At 38.8% G+C, this 16,706-nt stretch overlaps 2 protein-coding genes across 2 annotated transcripts; both read right to left on the reverse strand.

Moving 5' to 3' along the window:
- Positions 1-54: 54 nt before the first annotated feature.
- LOC107096347 (olfactory receptor 52N2-like) lies at positions 55-4,346 on the reverse strand. Its single transcript, XM_015392957.1, has 2 exons — positions 4,292-4,346; positions 55-1,060 (listed from the first exon to the last, which is right to left on the reverse strand). The coding sequence occupies exon 2, from the start codon at positions 1,018-1,020 to the stop codon at positions 55-57; it is 966 nt and encodes a 321-aa protein (XP_015248443.1). The 5' UTR covers positions 1,021-1,060; positions 4,292-4,346.
- Positions 4,347-11,809: 7,463 nt separating this feature from the next.
- On the reverse strand, positions 11,810-14,964 carry LOC107096348 (olfactory receptor 52K1-like). Its single transcript, XM_015392958.1, has 2 exons — positions 14,881-14,964; positions 11,810-12,787 (listed from the first exon to the last, which is right to left on the reverse strand). The coding sequence occupies exon 2, from the start codon at positions 12,752-12,754 to the stop codon at positions 11,810-11,812; it is 945 nt and encodes a 314-aa protein (XP_015248444.1). The 5' UTR covers positions 12,755-12,787; positions 14,881-14,964.
- Between the last annotated feature and the right edge of the window lie 1,742 nt (positions 14,965-16,706).

The raw sequence follows: 16,706 nt of genomic DNA on the forward strand, positions 1-16,706 counted from the left end.
TATTCTATTCTATTCTATTCTATTCTATTCTATTCTATTCTATTCTATTCTATTCTATTCTATTCTATTCTGTTCTTTTGGAAAGCAAGACAACAACATGCTTAAGATATGTTGTCGGATCTCAGTGGTTCTGATGCCATAGATAATTGGGTTAAAACAGCTTGGAAGGAACAGGTACATGATGCTAACAAAAAGTCGGCCAGAAGCTGGGAGACTGTTTCTGATCCTATATGACAAGAAAGCTGTCAGTACAAGAGTCAAACTTATGACCAAGACGATGATGTGAGTGATGCAGGTATGCAAAGCTTTAGCACTGGTTGTTCTTGAGTGCAGCACAGAGACAAATATGATAATGTATGAAGTAGTGATACAGAGGAAATCATACACAGTGACCAGGAACACTGTGAGCAGCCCAACCAGACTGTTGATGGTGGTGCTTCCACAGGCCAGCTCAACCAAAGCCATGTGTTCACAAATGCAGTGGTTTATCACATTATTGAAGCAATAGGACAGTTTTCCTGCCAGAACCACCACCACCATGATCATGATGATATTCCTGATCAGAAGGGGGATAACAAACTTAAGAAATCTGGGCAAAGACAGCTGGACATGGTAGTAGAGCGGGGTGCAGATGGCAAAATATCGGTCCAATGCCATCCAGAACAGCAGCGTTGACTGACAAGTTCCTACGAAGTGAACGAAAAACATCTGAGCGAGGCAGCCGCTAAGAGAGATTTTCGTCAAGTCAAACAAGACATTCAGTAACAGGTTGGGGATTAGAAGCAATGGCAGGCTCACATCAAAGAATGCCATACAGGCAATGAGAATGTACATTGGAGAATGGAGACTTCTCTGTGAAATGATCACATAGATTAGCAGTGAGTTGGCAAACACGGACACAATTAACAAGATCAAGAAGGGGATAGAAACAAAGGATTTTAGTGTTCCAAGCTCACTGAAGCCACTGAATATAAAGTATTTGTGTGAGGAGATGTTTTCCGTCAGTGGTTCCATCCTCATCTTCTACCAGACCCTCCTGGTCTAGAGTTTCAGGCTCAGTCTGAAACACAAACAGCACACTCAGATCAATATTCATTTTTTAGCATCCATCCATCCATCCATCCATCCATCCATCCTAGGTAGGTAGGTAGGTAGGTAGGTAGGTAGGTAGGTAGGTAGGTAGGATCCATCCATCCATCCATCCATCCATCCATCCATCCATCCACTCCAACCTCCAGCCTTAGCAAGCATCAAGTTACTTTCTGAATACCAAACCTAGAGCAGAAGTCTTGATCATGGCTATGAAATTCATCCAGTTCCTACAGTTCCGAAGATTTGTGGAACGTTTATCCTAGTTAAGGGGATCCTTGGCTATTCCTAATGCAACAAAGTTTATGCAAAACTCCAACACCACCTCAGGTCCATTGTCTGGGTCTGGACCTGCTACCTCCTATCCATCCTTTGTGTTGGAACACATTCCTTAGAATGTCTTTAATGTTTTTAGGAGTTTGTCACAGCTTGTTCCACTTGTTTGGAAGGGGTGTTAATTTTACCAACAGTTGGTTATTGCTCACAGCAAACAAATGCTACATTCTATCAGACAAAAACTACCACTAAACATCGTTAGATCTTCATCAATGCTGTAAACATGCTATACTTTCTTTGCCACCTCAGAGTTCTCAGAACAAACCTTTCTGAATGAGAATAGATTGAGGTAACAATTCAAATACTTGAACTCCTGTTAAGAGTCATTTGCTTTTCAAGCCTATTCTAAACCTAAACAGGAAATATGCTGATTAAAAAGATTATCTAAATCTGAGACACTGAGCCCTTTTGGAGGAGTTGTCTTACAAACAATCCATGTATTCATGTAAAAAAGGAGATCTTTTAAGAAACCATAAAGGATATTGTCTACAGTCATTGAAACCAGCCTCTCTTCCAGTTGTATAGGGAAGCTGCCTCATACTGTACATTCTGTCTCTAAAGAATTTATCTATAGGAAAAATTAAAGCAAGCAGGGACAGTTGGACAAAATGCAAGAATTTCTGGTGAGTGGTTTAAGAATGAGATAAACAAGACTTAATTGCTTTTCCTAAATGTGAGATTTGACTCTTGGCTGGATGATTCCCCCCTCCACCTTTGCAGAGATGCCCTCAGATAGACCTAAACATTCTACGGCAGTTTAAGTCCGTAATCAGAAGCTGTCCAAAAGATCTGCTTTTGACCTATCCTTAAAGTTACAGCGGTGTCTCCATACCAACCTTGTGACATTCAGACCATTCTAGAGGTTAGTGCGAAGCCCAGTAACACTCTGCAGGCTCTGCTACTGTTAAGCTGTTTATATAGAGTAGCATCCTTTGCTGCAGAGAATGACTTTGACCTTTTGCTTTTACTACACAGATCTAATACAAATTGACAAGGTCCTCAAAAGGTAGAATTGGTAACAACCCAGTCATGCGGGCCCTAAAGTAGATAGTCATAGTAAGAAGAATGTCTTCATGAAAATGTCATAAGTGATTATGATCCACGTACAACCTCTGTCATCTCATGTTTGGACCAAAGAGTGATTTTTTTAATAGTTCTGCAAAGGTGTAAAAAAAAGTTTCACTCAGAAGGTGTTGAAAGCTTGAATTTCGGCCTGAGATTTGCCCAGAAACTGAAATCGAGGTCAGACTCAGATTAACAAGTGATGACTCTGATGTAGAATCTGAACCTCATATCTCAGCTAACTACCTGAAATAATGTATTCGTCTGGCCTACAAGGACAGATATTAACACAGCAGAGGCTAAATTAGCCCTCTGGTCTCTAAAGAAAAACTCATACACCTAATCCACAAACTCTACTTGTTAAGACTCCTTAGTGTCATTTTGCTTCAGGTTATTTACTATTCAAGACATAAATGACTTCCTCCTGGGATGATGTATGGACCTTAATGAACAGTGTTCAATAAATTCTGATTGAAATAAAATAGTTTAGTGACCTAATCCTCACAAAGACGACCACAGGGTCATTAAACCTGCCAATGCTAACCATCTACATGTTCCATGGCTGCCAGTTTTGACTTAAAAACAGGTTTCACTATGAGGTTGAAATGCTTCTGCTAGATCTTCTGCCCCTACTGCTTTCCAGTAATCTGCTTATGAAGAAGAAAGACTTAATACTGATGCACATTTACAATAAACATTTCAGTTGATAAACCTTACAGACAGAACTGGAGCTCCAGGTTCTGCTAATATCTAAGCTTTAGCCCACTGTAGGTCATTCTCCCAATATACTGCAGTTAGTCATTTCTTAAGGACAAAATACTTCTGGTAGTTTTTCGGTTGCAGTTTACTGAGGCAATGCTGTGTATTTGGAGTTCTGAAGGATTTAGCCCAGAAGAACACTTGAGTTGGAGATTACAGCACTTAAGCTCTAAATAACTATCATTTTATTCCCTGTCTTTTGTCAAGGTTTTAGTCTTTACAACTTATCAGATAAAGTTGGTTGTAAACACTTATTAGATATGCCTAAAAATCACAACAATAACTTCGTTGAAACAGAAATGCTGAGTAAGTAGCTCAAAACAAAGCTTCAAGATTTTGCTTGCTGATTCATTAAAGCTGCAGTTGTTGAATACACAACTAAAAAGATGCCGGAATAAATTCCTATGACAAAATATACGGCAAGGCATAATAGAAAGATCAGTTTATATTTTTATAGCTAGCAATTAGTCAATTATATTCTGCCCATGTTCTGTTTTTCTTTGTGTGAACTTGTAATAATGAGCCACTCTTTCTAACTTTGAACACTCTGAACTGCAGTACAGAAAAAAAATTAATCTGAAATCTAAAAGATTTGATAATGAATTCAGCAAACATAATTCTGATTTGATTTCTTCATGCAAATGCATTTTTTTGTATCTTTGTGTTGATTTTATGATCTTATTTCACTGCTGTTTACACTCTGAAGGAGGAAACTGTGACCTGTGAGAGAGCAACAATTAAAGTTTGAAGACAAAATGGAGGATATGGAATAAAAATAAAACTGGTCCTGAAAAAGTTAAAATTTAAAATGCATCCACAGTTAGTCTCAGAGAAATCATGTCATCTTTAAAATCTCAGAAAATCATATAAATATTGAGTGAGGTGTTTAAAGTTGCCTCAAGTCTAAAATCCCTTGCAGCAAAAAAACATTTTGACTTTAAATTCAGTATCTATGCCTTCAAAAGTCGGACTCATGAGAAACAGAAACTCAGTTTAAACATGCTATGAACCTGTAGAATGAGATAAGTTTAAACATCAGACAGACCTCAGTAAGAGCTTAGGAAGCTGTAGGTCCTTTGCAGTCGTACATCATATCAACAAAAACCCTGCAAAAAAAAAACAAAAAAAAACAATTACATATAGAGATCTGAGATCTTATTCAAGCCCAGCTGCTGTTGTTCCACAAACATCTTTGAATAAGGAGTAAAACTGAATAGTTAAACTAGATGGTGAAACCGGCAGTGAATTAAATTAGATGTATCACCTGTTGGTGTTATTTCCTGCATGTCTGCAGACTGAAGATGTCTTCACCAGCTCTGGATAGATACCAACTAAATCTCCACCCTTATATCTTCTGTCAGAAGCTGCCATTGGCTACAGAAAAATCAGAGCCTGTTGCTGCAAGATTTCAAATGAAATAAATATTTTTTAAATATATAAGTGCAATTCCAAGTCCAATAGTAACTTAATATCCTTTTCTTTTACATTTTTACAGTTTAAAAACAAAGTATTTTCCTACTTTTTCCCCATAGCTTAATTGCATCTGCTTAAACTGATCGATACACACTAAAAAGTATTGGGTTTGTTTGTGTAATCCATTGAGGAGCTCACACTGACTACACTGACTCATTGTCTCAAAAGGCAATCTTTCACACCAAGTATGCTTGGAGCAACAGTGGAGAGGAAAACTCCCTTTTAACAGGTAGAAACCTCCAGCAGAACCAGGCTCAGTGTGAGCGGACATCAACTGAGGCCAACTGGGGTTCAAGAAGACAGAAGCAAACATAAAGAAAGAAGCAGAGATACAAAAGGCAACAGTCATTCAGATGACACACAGCCAGGCAGATGAGTTCAGAGCCAGCGACCATGTGAGAGGGTGAAAGTGAACACATACAGTTAGTCACAGTCAGAGAAACAGCACTGCACTGAAAAAACATGCCAAGCTCAAACATTTATAAACAAAGGTGTTGAAGGCAGGAGCATGGCTTATATCTCTCTCAAAACAAAACAGGAACAGACCAGATAAGGCTACTATGATGATAAAAAGCAGAGAGATTATAGAGTTAGAGATTGAACTAACAAATACTGAATAATGGGAGGAAAGAGATAAAATGAAGCAGAACGATGAAAAGGGGTTTACCATATCCTCCAGCAGTCTAACCCTACAGTAGCATAATCATAGACATAGCTCAGGATAACCTGAGCCATTCTAAGTATAAAGTTTATCAAGCCTTTCAAGTCTTGTCTTAAAAGTAAGCAGGGTGTCTGCCTTTGAAGCATTTCCATTCAAGGCTTTATATGCTAGAAGGTGGATTTTAAATTCTATTATGGGTTTAACAGGAAGCCAATAAAGAGAAGCCAGGATAGGAGAGATATGATCTCTCTTTTTAATTTTCATCAGAACTCTGGCTGCAGCATTTTGGATCAGCTGAAGGCTTTTAACTACAGTTTGTGGACTTTCTGATAGTAAAGAATTACAATAGTCCAGCCTTGAAGTAACAAATGCATGGACTAGTTTCTCAGCATCACCTTTGGACAGGATATTTGTAATTTTTGCAATGTTCCTCAGATGAAAGAAGGAAATTCTAGAAACCTCTTTGATATGGGATTTAAATGACAGGTCCTGATCAAAAATAACACCAAGATTTTTTACTTTATTATCTGAAATCAATTTAATCCCATCCAAATTAAGTGACTGGCTAATCAGCTTCCTTTTCAAAGACTGTGGTCTAAAGAATATAACTTCTATTTAGTCTGCATTTAGAAGCAGAAAGACATGCCTGTAGTCTATATAATGGGTTAGCTTCATCTGGATTTATAGACTGGTATAGCTGAGTATCATCAGCATAACAGTGGAAATTAGTCCTATGCCGTCTCATAATTCTACCATTTCGGAGCATATGTAGTAAAGAGAATTGGTCCTAGCACTGATCCCGGTAGTACTCCACAGGTAACCCTGAAGCATGAATTAGATTTATTATCAACGTTAACAAAGTGAAATCTGTCAGATTAATAAAATTTTATACCTGCTTAGTGTTGTTCTTTTAATTCCTAAAAAATATTCAAGTCTTTTTAAAGGAAGAATATAGGAGATAAACTGTCTCAAATGCAGCATTTATATCTAACAGGACAAGTACAGATACAAGTCCATTATCTGAGGCCATGAGAATATCATTAGTGACTTTCACCAGAGCTGTTTCTGTGGTACGATGAGCTCTAAAAACAGACTGAAACTCTTCAAAAAGTTATTTACTGTGTAAGTGCTTACACATTTGTTTAGCAACAATTTTCTCAAGAATTTTAGATTAGAATGGAGGATTAGTATATAATCGACCAAGTCATCTTGTAGGTCAAGAGCCAGTTTCTTAAAGGCATAGAGGACGATCTTTTATTTCCAGGTTGATCATTTAAACAAGTGGTCTGTCATGATCTGGCCTGTTCGCTCTGGTTATTTCTGGTTATTTCTTTCACCTGTCATTTTCCCTCCCTGCCTCAATTATAATTTATTCCTCTCACCTGTTTCCTCTGGGTTATATTCATGTTAGCATTCAGTGCGAGATCATTATTTGTCTTTCTGTTAGCCTGTCTGTTATTTTGATTCCTTGGTTCAGGTTTTGGATGCTGGCGGCCAGTGGAAAGAGGTTTTTGTGTTTGTCTCATCTCCTGATCGTCCACTATTCCTCCCTGCAGAGTCCTCTGGGTTTTTGGTTCTATATGTGGGGAGGTTCAGTTTTTATCTCAGTAAGCCTGGCTCCAAGGAGGAGACCAGTTTAAAGTTCCTGCATCAAGTTCTGGTTCCCGTCCTGTCTCTGCTACCTCTTCCACTGAGCCTGCCTGTCTGCACCTGATCCTTTCTGCTCCTGTGCGTGACCACCTGGTCATGCTTCCAGTCCCAGTCAGACTCTAAACCTGCCTGGGAGCTTGTGGATGCCTGGAAGCCTGGATCCTGCCACCTGTCTGTTCCAGCCTGATCTGGATCTTGTTCTGTCTGTTCCTGTCTGTTCTGAATTCCTGACCAGGATCGGCTTCCTGCAAGACCTCTGGGACTGCAGCTCTGGGGACACTCTTGGACTGGACTGTTAAACCAGGTAAGTGACCAACTCAGATAATCATCTTCTGTTAGATGATCATGGTCACTTACCTGTGTTTCTCCCACAGAGTGTCAGAGATTGGGCGGTGATTCCCCCCCCCCCTCCTGCAGTATCCGCAAGCCACAGCTCCACTTTAGTTTTTGTTTTATTTAATAAACATTTTAAACTTTACTACTAACTGTCTCTCCTTGAATACTGGGTCCATCTGTCCTCGCTTCAGGACATGGTCCTCATAATTGTCAATCATTCTGGGGATATGTTTAAGAAAGGCCGTCCTATGTGCTTGTCCCGTTAGCTATCTTTTTCTGTGCATTCTTACTGTCAGGCGTATATATGTGGTGAGCTACGGTTTCAGACAGTCATTGAAGCTCCCCTTTTTCACTGCGGTTCTTTGAAAATTGCCATGGGTCGTCAGAGGAAAAGTGTCTGAAAAGAAAAGAAAGGCCTCAGAAGAGGAAGATATATCCCGGAATGCTTTGTGTGGAGAGCTCTCCTCCACAATACCTTTAATAAAAGTTTTAATTACCTTAAAAGCTTGAGGTTTACACTTGCAGCTTAATCCTAGTTATCTTGATATACTGTATATATATATTGTTTATTCTTTTTGCACCTTTTTCCTCCTTGTTTGCGCCTTCTTTAATTATTATGCCAATATGTGACCAGTGAATTTCTCCGCTGTGAGATCAATAAAGCTCATCTAAGGTATATATCCCTGTAACAGGGATATTGTGATTGTTTTATCTGTGTAAGGTGCTTAATAAATATTCTTACCAGTGTTGTTTTTGACTGCCATCTTAGTCTTAATCATATTCTCAGTCTTCAGGATGAGAACAATTATTAGTCTTAATTGCTTTCATTTTAGTCATCATGATATGTGACAGTTCCAGTCGGTTTTAGTCAAATAAAACTTAAAAAGATTTTAGTCTAATTTTAGTCAGTTTTATGTTGCAAAAAACATTTAACCCTTACAATTTGGAATAATAACCAGATTCTTTACCAGACTGACGGCTCTTGCAAAGATAAAATTGCTGGGTATAGAATGCTGCCGTGTAGTTCATCATTGCTGTTGGGCAGAAAACAATTGATTTATACAATTCAAATAAACTTTTTTATGAGTTAATGCCCTAATTTATACAAAAGTGTCTCACAAAAGCTGTCAAAATAGCAGATCTAGTTCAACACATCATATCGGTTAATAAAGCAGACAGACAAGCTGAGAAAATTTACAATAAAGGAATGATTGTAGACACATAGGGTTTCCATGCAAAAGCAAATACTTCCTGATCTACTATGAATTATGCATTATACAAAGTTAAACTAATCTTCATTACTCCAAAAACACTGTTGTTTATACGTGTTGGAGATCGGCCTGTTTTCCAGTGCTTTCCTGTTTCTCTGACTATCACTGAAATTGGAGTTGGCTCAGAGCTCATCTGCCTGGCTGTGTGTTTCCTGGACCGGGCCGCCTTTTACAGTTGCTTTTTGATTCTCTGCTTCTGTCTCCTTGAACCCCAGTCAGCCTCGGCAGATGGCCGCTCACACTGAGCCTGGTTGTGCTGGAGGTTTCTTCCTGTTAAAAGGGAGTTTTTCCTCTCCTCTGTCGCTACAAGCAAGCTTAGTGTGAGGGATTGCATTTGAGTTAATGAGTCGATGCAATCAACTGGTTTTCCTTACATAGAAAGCTTTGAATCAATATGACTGTATGATCTGGTAAACTGTAAAGTGCCTTGAGATGACATGTGTTGTGAATTGGCGCTATACAAATAAACTGAATTGAATTGAATTATAACTTGTCGTGAAAGAAATAAAACTTAACAGTTAGGCCAAAAGATTTTTTACTCTTGGCAGAGGATGATCAGCCACATAGTTTGTTAAGTAGCCAGAGCAGGAAGAGCCATACTGCTGAGAGCGAACCATCAGTGTGGAGCGTAAAGCTCAGACTAAAGATGCACGTCTAAAGATGCATTTCTGCACAAGCACAGCTGGATTATCAGAGTTTGTCAGAGTTCAGCGCGCAGTACCGGACCATTCCGGATTGTTTTCATCCCCTGCCGCTGCTGCCATGATCCATCTGTGGCCATGCAGAATGTGCAACACTACACACCAGGTGGGCTGCGTGACTAAACAGGATGCAGCAGCACGGCTGGTACAGCTTAGCTTGTCTAAATGATCGCTGCGCAATTATGCATTTTAAATGTCTGACAGACAACCCACTAATTTGGATTTAGTCTTGTCTCATCTCGTTGATGAAAACTCAAACCATTTCATAGAGTCTCTAACCTATAGTGGAGTTGGGTTTCCTTTGCTGGAGAACATTGATTCACACCAGCAAGTCCACCTAGAAAAAAACTGAAAGAAAACCTAAATGGAAGTCTTATAAGAGTTCGAACTTAAGCTGGAATGAGATGTTGGCAAACTTCAACTTGTTTTGCTCTGCAGCTCAACTTAAGGCAAGTTAAAATTCATTAAATGCAGAAAATCTGTACAGACTAGTAGGATATTCTGAGATGCAGGTCAATTTTTTCTTTTTTTCTATCTACCTTCCAACAAACTTTCAGTTTTCCACAGCAGTTTCTAATACAGTGGTCCTTCCTCCCTCCATCCACTGTAATGCTCACATTCACACTTATGTGGACATGCAAACTTGTTTACCTGCGCAAATAAATGCATAACAAAATCTGCATAACTGGAAATGATTTAATTGCAGGTTTAAATATTTAATGCAGTCTTTTCTAGTTCTACGGAGGGATTAAAAAAATGTTAACTAAACTCAGACCTAAACCCTGTTGCAGACCTATTCTAAAACACATGCATGAACCATTGAATACTGTTTTATTACCAGATGTACTCGATGTGTGATTATGTCTGCTGTAACTGCAGGCAAATCTAATTTCAGACAGGGAAATGTTTCTGGAATTTGCTGATATGTCACTATTGATGTGTTAACTTCATAAATGGTGCCGTAAAGAAAAGAAGAATTCCTCATGGTTCAAGTCTTTACACTTCTTCATGTTGCAGCACATTTGAATAATGATTAGTTGTGTTTTTGCTCAGGGTTTTTTTTCCTTCTTTTTTTTTGTTATTGTTGATTATTATTAACAGATATTAGAGCAACATGAGTGTGTCCACACACTGCCTCTGCACTCTGCAGCAATACGTTTCTGTTGGCTCAGCATAACCAATGTGTTCAATATGCCCTCTTGTGGCAAACTACTGCCCCTACATGGCATTCAATTAATACACGGACATTTAAATGATGCTCACAGTGCCAAAGACATGAAAATCCTCTATTTGTACTAAACTATTTCCCCTTTTGTTAATTTAAATTGCAATAGAGTAGAATAATTACTGTATTTGTCCTTTTAAATGTTTTTTTTTGTTTTTTTACAAAAAACATGATTTTTAACTTCATTAAAAAATATATATACTGTATGTATTTAATTATTTATTTATACATTATGAAGTATTTATTACATTATGAAGTATTTATTTCATTATACAGTTTTCTCTATTTTGTCCATTCCCTTTGGAACCGCAATGCATCTCAGGAGGTGACATCATAATTATTTTTCACATCTGTAGGGTGTTTTGTGCTGCAGATTTGGAAATAGAGACTGATGTGGTGGTTGCTCGGGAATCCTGTTGTCTAGACAACAGCAGGGAGCAACTGATAAAAGTGATGGTTTTCTCCACACTTAAGAAAGTTTCCAAACTTTGAAAAAACTGAGACACATTCAGTTTACTCTTGTTGGTCATGAAGGTCTCTTTGGTCTTAAAGACCTCCATAGATCATGTAAAATTTAAAGGGAGGGTGCAGTTATGAATATCCACTTTAGGAACGCACCTAACCAATTAATGATCACATGTTTAAACTGCTTTCCTTTTATTTATCTATATTCCTCTTTTAATGTTTGATTTGATTAATTTTCTGCCAGTTTTCAATACAGCTGTTGACATAGTAGTTTTTGGCCTAAATGGTAGACTACTTGAGAAGCTGGCAGCCATTTTGGTTCATTGGTGTTAATAGATTTTTTATTTCTTTAATGGGAAAGTTATGAAAGCAAATGAATGTACCCCACATTGCTAATCAAGGGGTTGGCAGATGTTTTTGCTAAAGCTATCAGTGCCATAACCCGACCAATCAAGCTCTAAATTGCTTCATTCACACCCAGCATTTCCGACCCAACAGCATTTTATTTGATCAACAATAACGCAAAGAGTTATTTCAGCCATTCTTGGCGCATATTTAACAAACCCACACTTAAATTCTAAAAGATGTAGAACATCATATTTCTGTTTATAACTCCTCACCACATGGCCAAAGAAAAAAACAACGCTATGCTAACTGTAAATCCCAGTTTAAAACAGAACTTTGAACCAACAGCAATTTAATGGTTTAAATTTGTTTTTTTAATGTTCCATCAAACATTATTCAATGTAATACTAAATCCAACAGCTGCATGTCTAACTGATTATTTAGCTTGTGTTTGGACTGAGTGTGTCCAGCGTGCCAGTGTCTTCAGAATGTGCTGTCTAATCTCAGCGGTTCCGATACCGTAGATTATTGGGTTGAAGCAGCTTGGTAACAACAGGTACATGGTGCTGAAGAACACACGGACAGATACAGGGAGGCCGTTCTTAATTCGATATGAGAGGAAGGCAGTAAGCGCCACTGTGAGGGTGAGGGTGATCACCATCACATGAGTCATGCAAGTGTGCAACGCTTTGGCACTGGTGCTGCTGGACCTCCATATGGAGCTGAATATCAGAATGTAAGAGACAGTGACGAATAGGAAGTCAAAAACAGGGATGAGGAAGACAGCAATCAAACCTAAAAGATTACTAATGGTAGTGCTTCCACACGCCATCTCCACCAAGGCCATGTGCTCACAGAAACAGTGGTTCATCACGTTTCTGCAGAACGAAAGCTTTCCAGTCAGGCCCACAAACAGAGTGATGAGGAGCATATTTCTGACAGCAAGCGGGATGATAAACTTCAGGAATCTCTCCAGCGCCATTACCTCGTGGTAGTAGAGTGGCGTACAAATTGCAAAGTAACGATCCACAGCCATCCATACCAGGAAGGTGGACTGAAAAGCTCCAAAGAAGTGAATAAAGTGCATCTGAACCAGGCAGCCAATCAGAGTTATTCCCTTCCAGTCAAACAGGAAGCTCAGCAGCATGTTGGGAACAAAGAATACTGGGAGGCAGAGTTCAAGTAAAGCCATGCCTGCAATAAGGATGCTCATTGGTTGATGAAGGCTCCTCTGAGAAATGACCACATAGAGCAGCAGGGTGTTAGCCAGCAGAGCCACGATGAACATGAGGAAGAACGGGATGAAGAGGACCGGCCTCAGTTCCCCGAGTTCTTCAAAACCATTGAGGATAAACTGCTGGTGTGAGGAGACGTTTTGCATCTTCAGACAGTTAACAGCTTGGATTCAGACAGTCTGAAAACAGATACAAAACATTTGAAGACTTTGTAACTTCTGAAAGGACCTGTTAATAAATGATTGACTTAAATTAGGTGTATGAAGCGTAGAATTTATCTAAGACATACAAAGTGATTGCCCTCCACGACTAATAATAATAATCTCTAGCTCTAGGTGCACAATAGAGCATTATCACAGATCCTTCCCCTCAGCTGCTGCAGTCATAATTAGGTTCAGAGAAGTCAAAGTCCCAGCAATCAGTGGGGATACTTTAATGAATACATTCAGCTAACAACTGAACAATGAGCTTAACAACATCTCTGACAGAGGAGGGATTCAGAAAAGAAGATAACCTTTTAAAAAATAGGGGGGGGGGGAACAAGCTGTTCTACACACTGACCAGAAGGGAAACAGAAGAACCCGTTGGAAGGTGAAATGTTATCTCAGATAGCTCAGATATATACACACCTTTTATGAACAACACAAAAGGGAGAATCAGCCAAACAAACACAATAGACCTCAGGTTAAAGACCATTTATCAAAACTGGAAAATAATGTGCATTAATTAGAAATATTAATATTACCACTTGTTTTGAAACATGTCAAACTGGACAGAAACAATCTTTGACAGCCCAATCAGAGCAGGGATAGTAAAAACTTTCTTCCCAGACTCTATAAAGTCCATTATTCTACAAAGAGAAAAGTGGAAAACACTTCTGGTAGTTGTAAATCTTTACAGATGTGACGGTTTTACTTTTTCATTGTCATAAAATTATCAGAGGAGTTATAAAACAAAGAGCACCATCTCAGACTTTTCAGTAAAGAAATATTTTCTAGAATGAACTGTGTTTGCAAGGACTTCAAGAACGAATTGTACGGGATGGAGATGTTTGACAATACAGATTACCCTGTTTGGAGAAAGCCAAGCAGAAAATAGCACAGACTGCTTGAATCAGTTGGTTGAGCGCAGTAGTAACTGGCTTGTAACCTTGGATCTTTGCAGTCCTTGATTTGACCCAGAACTTCTTTGTTTACCAAAGTTTTCAAGTTTGTAATGAAAAGACTGCCGTCCAACAGCTGTCTCCTGTCGCAAACTGGATCATCACTAAGAGAATGTATTGAATGAGTCAATGTCTGGACCTTTGTCTTAAAGGCAGGGTTTGGTGGGACCTTCACAAACATTTGCAAACCCCTAAGAACAAAAGCATCTAATGCATTTGAGAGAAAAAAAACATTCTCAGCTCAACATTCATTAAAATCCGTTAAAGCGGGGGGAAAAAATTATCTGAATGTATGCACCTAGTGGGCAGATACAACCTTGTAAATAATGAATTTAGCCAATTTCTTCATCATGTTCTTAACTTTGTTTTTTTTTTCACTACTTTCATTTAATTTTGAGTAAAGAGGGTTTTTTTTATGAATGTTCTAAACCACTGCAAAAAAATGTAAATATAAATAAAATAACCCTATACATCTTAAACTTCAAATGTTTTGAAATAATTAATAAAAAACTAATAAATGTGGTGTTCTTTTGTCTGAGACTGATGTATCATCTCTTCCAACTTTTTACAGCCCCAAAGACCTTTACTGCAACTAGAAACTAGAACATTGTAAACATAAGCTTTAACCACATGGCTAAATAATAAAAAAACTAATGAGAAAACAGACACCAACACAATGATTATCACATTAAACAGTGTTTCAACAGTTTTACCTGTGGAAGTCTGATTTTGGAGAGAAATATTTCTTAAAATCCTTATGAGGTGGGAAAAACCCCTCTACAAAAGCAATATGAAATACACAGCAAAACCAGATTTAAAAATGAGTAAAGTTTTCATCAAGTAAGTGTATTTGAGCAAATGAAAAATATTATTAGTCAATGAAATAAGACATTTGCCCTTAAAATGAAATAATAAGATTTTATGCATTTGAAATAACAGTCTTTTTCTTATTTGAAATGTAATTCATTTTTTTTTCATTGGTGAACAATTTCTTTACCTGCTTAAATCGTGGAAATTCATTTGAAAAAAAAACAAAAAAACGATTTGAAATCTGAAGTTTAGGACCCGAATAAACATACACAGCTTAGGCATATTCCCCATATTCCCCACCTTTAAAATGTGAAGTAATCCTGCTTTATGATAAAAATCACATTACATTTATTTGTAAGAAGATCCTCTGACTGTGTTGAAAGTTTTGAGAAACTCGGGGAGATGGAGACAAGGATGGAAACCTGCAAGACCTCAGCAGGTGGAGTTCCAGGCAGGTCAGCTGAGTATCACAGATTTTCTCCCGGTTTATGGAGCAATGAGAAGATCTGTTGACGAATCTCTGAAGCTGTAACTTTATGGTTTCTATGAGACTCTGCTGGAGGCCCAAATCCCACAGAGACACAGTGCTGCACAATCACTCACAAAACAATAAGTGCACTCCTTAACTATAAAATAGGTGCGTTATGCATTCTTTGAAATTAATGTATTGATTAATAAATAAATTAAAATATAAAAATAAAAACAAGAGGTTAAGCTACATTCAAATCATAAGGCGACAAATAAAAAGATAGTGTCAGTGGCAGCAGACATCAGAGAAGCAGAAACCTTTGGGCCGCCATTGGAGAAGTAGGAACCTTGGAGGCCCACGTCGATGCAGTAAGACCCACAAAGAGTTGGTGCTGACAAGAAGCGCCCATGGAGGGGCCTTGGAGATAAGCTCTGCCCCAAGAAATGGTCCTACATTGATCACTGGTGTCACAGGATGGGAAACAGCTGGCTCATAGGTCTCTGGATGGCACAGAGGGGGCTCACGGGTCAGTGGAGGGAGAACACACATAGAAAGGACACTAATAGGACTCATTGTAGATTATTTTTAGTTCTTGAAGCAGCTGGTTCTGCTGGATGGGCTGTGCCGCCTCAATTTCTAGCTGGATTTTACTGTAATACCTAACCGGGAACACAGAAAAACACAACAAAGGGGAACACAGAGTGAATGAATTGATTGAACTAATTGAGAGCAGGTGTGGGCAGAAATAGCTAGAAGGAATGTAAGGGAAAGGATGGAAGCACTAGGGGGCAGCAAAAAGTAACCAAGAAATGTAATAGGGCTTAAAAATAACTAGAACGTAAATGACTCCGGATGGAAATGGAACCAATTTCTTAGAAAATACAGTTCAATCTGAAAAACTCACATGAAGAGAAAATACAATTAAGAGAAATGTATTAATACAAATACTTTGTCTTTGGCACTCAGACCTCAGCAGGAAACATAGCACTTAATTTTGATAGATATGCATGAACAGGAGCAAAGAATAGGGCTGTTTCCCCCACACCTAAAACTGGTGGTGGAGTGGAGATAGATGAAGTTGGTCAGTCTGTAGACTGCTAGTTAGCGAGCTGGTATGCTAAGTTTATGGGGAGATCCACTGGATTGTGTGGGTTGATATTAGAGCTTCACTCAGGGACCTGGAAGATGGAAGTCCAGTTGGATAACACAGGTTGAGAGAACCTTTCCATGATGAGCAAGCATGGAGCGACAGTGGAGAGGACAAACTCCCCATTGGGAAGAAACCTCTGGCAGAACCAGGCTCAACATGGCGGTCTTCTGCCAGACCGGTTGAGATGATACAGGGAACACAGTAAGAGTCCGGGAGGAATGACTCTCTGATGAAGCTTTAGCTACGATGGTGGAGGAGGGGCTGGAGGTGGGTTGAAACGGTGTCATCTGAATGAAGTCACAGCGCATCCTACGCCCACGCACAGGAGCAGACAGGTGCGTATCGGAGGCCTTTTAAGATGAACTTTGGATGCCGATTGGCTTTCGTGGAGGTGTGGTTCAAAGCTGATTGGCTGTGTCACAGGTGGATGAAGGAAAGCAATGAGTTTCTTCAGTTGAACTTCCTAGGTTTCATAATGACCTAAATCATTGTGTAAATGAATAACCA

Source organism: Cyprinodon variegatus, unplaced genomic scaffold, assembly GCF_000732505.1.
Source record: "Cyprinodon variegatus isolate N-32 unplaced genomic scaffold, C_variegatus-1.0 Scaffold617, whole genome shotgun sequence".
Classification (NCBI taxonomy): domain Eukaryota; kingdom Metazoa; phylum Chordata; class Actinopteri; order Cyprinodontiformes; family Cyprinodontidae; genus Cyprinodon; species Cyprinodon variegatus.

Excerpts from the sequence above, each read along its gene's own strand:
- LOC107096347 (XM_015392957.1), bottom strand. The coding sequence starts at position 1,020 with ATGAGGATGGAACCACTGACGGAAAACATCTCCTCACACAAATACTTT.
- LOC107096348 (XM_015392958.1), bottom strand. The coding sequence starts at position 12,754 with ATGCAAAACGTCTCCTCACACCAGCAGTTTATCCTCAATGGTTTTGAA.